The sequence below is a fragment of the Lactuca saligna genome, chromosome 6, assembly GCF_052625555.1.
Source record: "Lactuca saligna cultivar CGN05327 chromosome 6, ASM5262555v1, whole genome shotgun sequence".
Lineage (NCBI taxonomy): Eukaryota > Viridiplantae > Streptophyta > Magnoliopsida > Asterales > Asteraceae > Lactuca > Lactuca saligna.
The window spans coordinates 165573302-165583598 of NC_136422.1; the positions used below are offsets into that span (position 1 = coordinate 165573302).

At 40.2% G+C, this 10297-nt stretch overlaps 1 protein-coding gene across 1 annotated transcript; it reads left to right on the forward strand.

Annotated features, from left to right (window-relative positions):
• The first annotated feature begins 541 nt into the window (after positions 1–541).
• LOC145003095 (uncharacterized) lies at positions 542–2985 on the forward strand. The gene is made up of 4 exons (XM_078962243.1): positions 542–860; positions 1745–2083; positions 2399–2520; positions 2602–2985. The coding sequence occupies exons 1-4, from the start codon at positions 542–544 to the stop codon at positions 2983–2985; spliced, it is 1164 nt and encodes a 387-aa protein (XP_078818369.1).
• The last annotated feature ends 7312 nt before the right edge of the window (positions 2986–10297 follow it).

Consider the following 10297-nt stretch of genomic DNA (forward strand, 5'->3'; position numbering starts at 1 on the left):
TAAATAATATTTCATCAAAAATTAATTTTTGACGCCTATCATCTCTAAATTGACTAGCCCGGATCTACGGGCGTTACATCCTACAACAACCGAAAGGAGAGTTTCGGTCCCTCATCCGACAAAAACCGAAAGAAGAGTTTCGACCCCTCATCCTACAACAACCGAAAGGAGAGTTTCGGTCCCTCATCCAATGGCAAATGAAATTATACTTTCGGTCCTCCTGCTTGCAAGTCTAATCAACAAAACCGAGAATCTAATGTCTCTTCTAAATCCGATTCTCTAAATTCCAGTTCCTCAGCCAAAAACCCCAGTCCTCCTAAATCAACTAAAATTAAAGTTTTCAGTATTAAAAGAAAAGATGAAACAACTTTGATTAAACGTACATACATGGTTGATATTTCTCTCACTATTCCCTATCTTGTAAAAGGCTCACAAGGACACAAGAAACTTTGGGTTCCTAAATTTGCTTAATATTTTGCAGGTTATTCATGGTGAGCAGTTTGACGAAGAATGGTACATCGATAGTGGCTGCTCGCATCACATGACAGGAGCGAAGGAGGAACTAAGAGAGTTTCGTTCTCTCAAAGATGGTGGTATTGTAAAATATGGCAACAACTCTTTTGGAACTATCAAAGGCTACAGAATGATCACCAATGGCGAGTTCTCCATAAGGAAGGTTGCATATGTTGAAGGGCTCCAACACAATCTCATCAGCGTATCACAGTTGGTGGTTGGTACTGGATTAAAAGTATCTTTCGATGATGAAGTCTCAGAAATTGTCGAAAAGAGCTCAAAAAACATTCTGTTGAAATCAAAGCGAAAAGGGGAAATGTATCCTTTGAACCTCAATCCTATAAGAGGTAAACTAGTCGTATGCTTGCTCACGAAGGCTCACTCCGATGAAAGTTGGTTATGGCATAGGAGACTTTCTCATATGAACTTCAAGGACATTAAAAAGTTGGTCTTAGGTGATCACGTTCGAGGTCTACCAGTTCTAAAATTTGATATAGAACATCTCTGTGCAGCATGTGAAATGGGAAAGCAAAGTCGAAAGAGTCATCCTTCTATTATCAATACTAAGGTGATAGAACCACTGGAATTACTACACATTGATCTATGGGTCCTTCGTCCATCGAAAGCATTGGAGGAAACAAATACATTCTGGTAATAGTGGACGGTTTCTCGAGGTTTACATGGATTTGCTTTCTCAAGCAAAAGTCTGAAGCTACTCCAAAGCTCATACTCTTCATTAAACAAATCGAGACACAACTAAGAAAGGTAGTTCGAAATATAAGGAGTGATAATGGCCTGAAATTCAAGAGCAAATACTTTGAAGGTTTTCTTGCTGAAAAAGGGACGACTCACAATTTCTCAGCTCCCTATACTCCGCAGCAAAATGGCATTGTTGAAAGGAGAAATCGGTCACTATGTGAAGCTGCTCGTACCATGTTATGTTTCGCGTCCTTTCCGTTATATTTCTAGGCTGATGCAATCGTGGCAGCATGTTATACTCAGAATCGATCATACTTGAATAAACTATTCTCAATTACAACTTACGAGATCCTGAACAATCGAAAACCAAACGTGAAATTCTTTCATGTATTCGGTTCAAGATGTTTCATTTTCAACTCCAAAGAGAATCGAAACAAGTTCGATGTCAAGGCCGATGAAGGAATTTTCTTAGGATACTCCTTGAACTCCAAGGCGTATAGAGTTCTCAATAAATGATCGAATAAAATTGAAGAAACATACTATGTCACTTTTGACGATAGTTATGTTAAGAAGTTGAAACCCACAGAAGATGCATCACAAGACATATTTTCTAAGAATGGTCAGGTTACTATCTCTATCTCAAATCTTTTTGACCAACTCATGCTCTTGTTTGATGAGCCTCAAAAGGCGATTGACTCCGAATCAACTGCGAAAGACAACAAAGTTGATAATCTGAAAGAGGTTATAGACGAAGCTGCTAAGAAGATGGATGAAAATCAATTCAAAGACACCAAAGGCACAAATGCAACCGAACCTTCTGGTCACCATGCTACTGTCCAAGGGGAGAGTTCCTCTACTCCTCATGATCAAGGTCCTTTATTCTAGGGGGAGAACTCATCGCCAAATTCATCAAGCTCCACTGAAATTCTAGAAGATACAAATGCTAGTCTTGCACATGGCTTATTCTTCGAGGGGGAGAACACCAATGTTGGTGATGATGACATCATGTCTAAACTAGGGGAAGAAATTAATGCTGAACTGGATCCTATTTATGGTCCAACGTTTCCTCCACTTGTTGAATGGACCAAAGATCATCCGCAAACTCAAATTATTGGGGAATCATCAGAAAAAGTGCTAACTCGCTCTTAAATCAAAGCGAAACAGGTTGCACTTTTTTCAAAAGTAGAATTCTGCATGTTCAACTCATTCGTCTCTAAAATTGAACCAAAGACTATCAACTCAGCTCTTGATCATTTAGAATGGGTTCAAGCCATGCAGGATGAGTTAAATGAGTTTGAGCAAAACAGGGTATGGCGTCTTATTCCAACTCCTAAGGATGCTTCGGTTGTCGGTCTCAAATGGGTATTCAGGAACAAGATGGACAAATAGGGGAATGTCATTCGTAACAAAGCGAGGTTGGTCGTCAAAGGATATTGTCAGGAAGAGGGAATTGATTATAAAGAAACCTTCGCTCCCGTGGCAAGATTAGAATCTGTTTGTATCTTTCTTGCGTACGCTGATCACAAGAACTTTGAAGTCTATCAAATGGACGTCAAATGTGCTTTCCTTAGTGGTGAACTTGAAGAAACCGTATATGTTGAGCAACCGCCGGGCTTCATGAACGAGAAGTATCCCGATCACTGTTATATTCTTGACAAAACTGTATATGGTCTTAAACAGGCTCCCAGAGCATGGTATGAAACTCTCACTCGTTTCTTAAAAGTGTCTAAATTCAAACAAGGTTTGGTTGACCCAACCCTCTTTCGTAAGTGAGAAGGTAACCACCTTATGATAGTCCAAATTTACATTGATGACATCATCTTTGGCTCCACGAATCCTAGCTTAACAATTGAATTCAGAAAGTTGATGGAAACTAAATTTGAGATGAGCTCAATGGGTCCAATTAAATTTTTCCTTGGATTAAACATTAGACAGGGACCCGAAGGCATTTTTATTAATCAGGAAGCATATACCAAAACTTTGATAACCAAGTTTGGAATGATGGGAGACTCCAGAGTGAAAGTGCCTATGGCTTTTGGTACTAAACTCACACCATCATTGGAGAAACCAACAATTGATGTAACACTTTATTGACAGATGATTGGATCTATAATGTATCTCACAACCAGTAGACCCGACATAATGTTTTCTGTTTGTTACTGTGCACGATTTCAAGCCAACCCACGAGAACCTCATCTTCAAGCCGTGAAGAATATCTTTCACTATCTGAAGCGAACCTCCTCTCTCGGCCTCTGGTATCCAACCAACTCGGGATTCTTCGTTCAAGCATTTTCAGATGCAGATCTGGGTGGTTGTGGATTGGATCGTAAAAGCACCACAGGAGGATGTTAATTTCTTGATGGTAAATTAGTCAGTTGGTAATCGAAGAAACAAACATGTGTTTTGCTATTCACTGCAAAAGCATAATATATAGTTGCAGCATCCTGTATTTCTCAGGTCGTATGGATACAAAGTCAATTCCGGGATTACGGGTTAAACATGAAGAAAATCCCACTATATTGTGACTCTGAAAGCGCAATTAGGATTTGTCACAACCCAGTGCAACACTCCAAGACCAAGCATATAGCACTAAGATATCACTTCATCAAGGATCACGTCGAAGATGGTAATGTAGAAATTCACTTCGTCAGAACGACTGATCAATTGGCAGACATATTCACGAAGGCCTTACCAGAAGCAACCTTCAATAAGATTCTACAAGGTCTAGGAATGATGCAAGCTGAGTCTGTACCTAAATTGCCTTCGCTCTCATAAAGGTAATAAGTGAAATAGAGCGAACCGAAATGTACCGAACGTTCGGTCTATTTCGGGTAAAGTTGGTCCATGAACCGAACGTTTGGTCTATTTAGGGTTCGGTCCTTCTGAACTTGTTAATTTTTTTTAAGGCATTTCAATTGTTCTATTATGTACATCTTTTCTTTACTTCTTTTTCCACTTATAAAATTCCAAAAATATTTTCTTTTTATAAAAACTCTTAAGAAATCCAAAAATATTTTTCTCTTTCGTTTAATTGGTCAACTCTCACAAAATTCAAATATATATATATATATATATATATATATATATATATATATATATATATATATATATATTTCTTAAATATGGCTCTCGATGGCAATGATAAGGCAAGTAAAAGGTTTTCCTAGTTAGGAGTCCCTAGAAGCATGCTACTACATGTTGACTAAAGCCTCGACATATTTTGAGTGAAGCCTTAATAACATGATATGTACCAATCGTGTTTTCCCAATCCAGGCTATCTGATTCACTCTAATCATGAGCTACCTTACTCTGCTCATATTGAGTTTTGAGTTTTCTGCTTGGTCCTTCTTTTCTTTAAAGCAGAGGTACTTTCGCTTCTTACTGTTGGATTAGTGTCTAAGTTCATAACTATAAACCCATCACTTATACCATATCCATCATATTTCTCCATTATAATTCATTTCATCAATTTAACCCCTGAGACTCTTAGTCTTAACCACTGAGGTTTATGGTTATACCAAGTCTGTGTTCATGATCTTAGTTTCATGCTCCTATGTACTAAGTGAAACCCAACATTCAACACCACTAATGAATTGATGGTGAATATAACAATTCAAGATCTTACTTGTTACCCTATGAAATCTTCTTTTCTTTTGAGTGATCTTTATGAGTTTGCCTTTCACCGATGCTTCTCTAACCCTAAAAGATCTAGTTTTATTTTTTTTGAGATTTCCTCTTTCCCTCATCATTATAAAGTTTATCATACCTACTTGTTCAACAGATCACAATGATCTCACAAGTACTTCATTCAGTTTCAATCTTATGTTAAGTATTACAGTTATGAATTGAAGCAAAAGCCACCATCTTTAACCTTTAAAAGAAGCCTTTCAAAACTTCTCAAAAAGTTATTGATCGTTATTCCATGGGAAACCAAGAAAGCACTTTAATGTCTCTCTTGACATTGAAGGAAGTGATTTCTGCCCATAATCAATTGTTTTATGTCAGATTACGACATCACATATGATCCCTAAAATCTCGTTTTATTTCCTTATCTTTTACACCCTATACACGAAAATTTTAATTTTCCAAATTCTAGTTCTGATTCAGATTGATCATTAAAACGCTATAGGTGCAGAGATTCAAGCGTCATAAGAAACGATTAGGATAAAGTGGACGCTGACTCAGCAGCTATCCAAACGACTTGGCGATTTGAAAAAGTGAATTTTATGAAAAGGCGTGAAAAAGGGGAACATTTCTTTCTCTCTCCTGCGTCATCCTCAGCACGCCAACTGTAGACCCATCAACTCATGCGCTATTTCTGAGATACTCCAAGATTTCAGCTGGATTTTTCTCTCTCCTCATTGTAGCTATAAAAGGAATTGGAACGACACACTCTCATCCTTTATCACTTCCAAAATTCTCTCAAAGAAACCCGGTGATTCTCTGCAACTGTTCATTATCTTCTTCAAGCTACATCAATGGCAGACTCATCTCCAGTTCATGATACTTCAGTTCGTCAATCTCTTCTCACCATCAAACCCCAACAGAATTTGATCATCGATCTTACGCTGTTCATCTATGAGCCGTATATGCTGTATGTGGTTGAGTGTCTCAAATACTCACCACTCGTTCACGCACTGACTAAAGTTGAAGTTGTTTCCATGTCGTGCTTGTGTCTTGTCTACTCTACTGCCTTCTACGACAGGATTAATGAATGAATTCACTTTGAACTCCACAATGAGAAGACCTCCATCTCCAAGCATCGATTCTGTATCCTAATCGATATTTCTCAAGATTTGTCTCTGGTAAACCCTGAATCCATTCCAACTGGTCAATCGTTTTCCATCTTCTATCAGATGGGGTATACTGAAACCCTCACCACCATTACGAAGTTCAAGAAGTCCTGCCTTCCTCCTCAATGGAATGGCCTTTTTACGTTGTTGTTCAAGGGACTGTCTGAGCGAAGCGCCGGCTCCGATGGTGCAAGCAAATCCTTCATGACGGTACTGTATGGGTTGTACCATGGGATTGACCTAGATTATGGGTCCATCATCTGGAAGCAGTTGGTTAATAGCCTGGTCTCTTCATCCAGGCATTCTGAAATATCATGTAGGCGTTTTTGGTCTATCATCACCCAATGGGCAATGGACTGTCTTTATGTTCCAATAATGGCGGACCCTTGCTCTCATCCATTGCTACCTTTCATATGACGAAAATCATTGTTACTGATCCATCGAAGTTCTCGTTTATTGGATCCATTCCTGAACCAATGCTCAGTCGTATTTCTGAGTCGAGTAATGTTCTATAACAATACAGGAAGCATCCATCTGCTAGCCCAAGAGATCTTACACAGACAATGGTTCGGTCCATTGAAGAGGCTGACAAGCCAGCCAAAAGGGGCAAAAAGCCTGAAACACAGAAGGGAGAACAGGTCACCAAGCAAACCAAGGGGCAAACCCCCAAGAAGCGAAAATCTGATAAAGATGCCCCTTCTCAGGCTCAACCGAAAAAGCAAAAGAAGCCCGCTTGGAGACTTATTCTGCAATCTTCAAGCGATTCAGAATATGTCCCTCCTAAGCACAAGAATGCTCCTCCATCAGAATCTGAGAGCAAAAGCTCAGAAGAAGAGGCTTCGGGCCGAGGTGATACTCCACGTCGCTCCCCTACCCCAGAAATTCCAGTTCGCTCCAATCCCCCTTCACCTACACCTGTAACAATCCCAGTTACCACCTCTCAACGATCCACTACAATTCCTATTCCCACTCCCATATTCACAGATAGCACCACTACCACACAAACTCGCTCTACTGTTCCTAATCCACCTAAAACCGAACCTCCACCTTCTTCCAAACCCTTATCTCCCACGCAATCTACTAAAACAACCCCTATTCTGGGTGGTGAGGATTTGGAGTTTGATTCCACATACTTCAATCCTTATAGAGTGCAGAGCAATGATGATGACGATGAGCCTGTTACCAAACATTATTTAAAGACAGTAAACGAAAAGCTTGATAAGTTGCTTTCATCCTCTTCCTCTTCCTCTGGTGCCTATTTTGAAGCTGCCTTGAAGGCCTTATTCTCCTCGGTTGTCACCGAACATAATACTGCTCTATCTGATGCAGCCAAGGCAATAGCGGCCTCCACTTCCCAATGTCAATAGGCCTCGCTTGCTATTGATGCCTCTACCAAGGAATGCAAGGAAGAGACCGCAAAAGTCGATAAACTAGTCTCTGAAGCTCACATATTTTTAGATTCCTTGCAGGGTGCTGCTGCCAAAAATGCTAAAATGGTCAACGCTTCGGTTGAGAACCTTCAAAAGTTTATTCAAGCTGAGCGCTCGAACCTCGAAGCAGCACGCCAAGCCATTCAAAAATCCAACGAGAAACTCCATGCTAATGTCCACGATCGCTTAACTCAACTGGAAGCGGAGTTAGCTGTGGAGAATTGGATTATGGATGAGCTCGACTGACGTACCTCCTAACTTAAATTGCAAACTCAAAAGCTGCATACTGCTAAGGCTACACTTAATGACCTCAAGTCAGAAAGGGAATTCATTAGGAGTTCTGCTGGAGATGTTCACTCCATCCTTCTTCATCTTGTTGAGGTTCATGATCCGGTCATCACTATCACCATCAAGCGTCATTTGGTAAACAAGCTCAGACCAGCGTTGGATATTCTTAACCGAATCGAAGGTGTTTTGGTTACCGGGGTCCAATCGAAACAAGGGGGAGAGAAAGTGACATCGCAACCTCCTCCTTCTGGATCAAATCCATCCGCTGGACCATTTGCTGGACCGAAGGGTAATGAAGCTTCGATCAGCAACAAAGACAAAAAGAAGAAGAAAATCAGTGATGACGACACAGACAATGAAGAAGATGTCTATGCTAAAAATCCCACGAATCCCTTCCAGAAGGTTAAAACTTCTGAAAAAGAAATGGAAGAAAACATCAAGAAGCAGCAAGCTGAGATGGAGATGAAGTGAAAGGAGGCAGAGCTCCTAGAAAAGAAAAAGTCTATGTTTCCTATATGGACAAAAGAGTCACTTCAGAGATGTGTAATTAACGAGCCAACTGTTCTCTAGCTCGAGCCAATAATGTCCTTCGGCCTTGAAAACTCCAAGGATGCACAGTTCGACATGCCAATCACTCGAAAGGCATTCATCTTCCACTACTTCAATTTGACTGTTGCTATTCCTTCTCCAGACGTGAAGGTAGATATGGATCTTCTGGAGTTTTACTTGGAGTTTGCTCAACCCCAATACCTGACCTGGAGCTCAAAGAAGATAACTACAGTCAAGGTGATGAAGCCCTATTCAGCAGGGAAATTTATTAATGTCAAATTCAGGGTGACTCGAGGAACCGAAGGCTCAATCAACCATTTTTCCCTTGCTGATCTACCAAACCTCAACCCCCATGACTGGATACTCCTCAACAACATTCTTCTGTCAAATCCTCAAGAGTATCAGCCAATAATCGATCAAGTCAAGCGTTTTCTTGTTTGCTACATTCATGAGGTAGCCAAGATGGACCAAGAGATTGCCTCTGCCATACACAAGCGACCAACGATCAAGACCATAGGCAGATCTAGCAATGTCAATACCATGATCCAGGGGAAGATAGATTCAACGTATCACACGGTTATGTTTCTCAAGGGCGAAGGTCAAAAATGTATGTTCGCTCTTTTTGATAAACACCTCTTCTCGACGTCTTGTCTTGAGTATACCTTAGAGATCATACAAAGGTGCGGCCAGAACAGTGTTGCTGATAAGAAACTATTTGTTGACATGCTGAGGTGGTACATTTGGTTCCGACAGACTCTTCTTGCCATTATTCCTAAACTGTTTAAAGTTGTAAAGACAGTGAGGCTTGCTTAGACGAAATAATCTCTCGCCTCATTTGACGCAAAGGGGGAGATTGTTGAGTCTATTGGGTTGCGTCATGGGCTCGGTCCATAGCCTAGTTTGAATGCCGGTATTGGGCCTGTCCAACCGTGCATTATTTTGTATTAGAGTTTAGTATATAAGCTGCATGCATGCAGACTTAGAGATTATCGATTTCATTGTTTTATTTTATATCAACTGTAAACCCTAGCTCGCCTCTAAAACAGAAGTTCTTCATCGAGCTCTGCTGAGGCGTGACTTTGTTTTGAATCATAAGCATACGTTTGATTTTGTTTTGTATTCTTTCTCATATTGATCTTAAACTGTTTGATTACTTTTATTGTACTTGTGAAAGATCTAATCGATCTAAGAGTTTTTGAACTCATCAAGATGTCTTGGGAGAAGTTTGTGAAGAGGTTTGATCAGGAGTTTGCACTGTGCATTGAGGTGCAACGTTTGGGTAGAGAGTTCAAGTATTTGTAGCAAACTACCGAGATTGTAGCGAAGATCACCACCAAGTTTTGGGAGATGACACTATTAGTTCCGCAATACGCTGCAGATAAGGAGATGAAGAAGACTAGGTATCATTTCATGCTGATGGATGATATCCATGAGTTTGTGAGCTTTTTGGGGTGCAAGACCTTAAATGACATAGTGGAGAAGGCCTGGGAAAGGGAAATTGTGTTAGAGCTCCGCACAAAGCAAAATTTGGAGCAGGTTTAAGTGGTTGTGGGTCAGGCTAAGAAGCCTAAGACCTTCGATCCTCCCGGCAAGGGACAGCCGGGCCGTATCCGATGTGCCTGAAATTGATTTTCTAAAGCTGGGTAGAAAGCGTCAATTTGCACAAACTGCAGGGGGCCTGAAATGCATTTTCTTCAATTTTCAGCAGAAATAGTCTTTTTTTCGAAAATGGGTATGAGCCGCCAAACATTCGAAGCCTCAGCGACTATTTTCGAAAATTCTGCCATTTGTGTTCCAAACATACGAAGCATGCCCAAAATATACGAAGTTCCAAAATTTTTTCAAATTTGGGTGAAAAGTAACAAACATCCGAAACTTGAGTTAATTTGCGAAGTGTCAAATATTTGAAGGTTCAAGGGCTGATTTCGTAAATTCTTAAATCCTTCGTATGAAAGTCCAAATACCCCTTCGTATGAAATTCACCATTGTACCCTTCGTATGAAATACACTTAATTTACACTCACC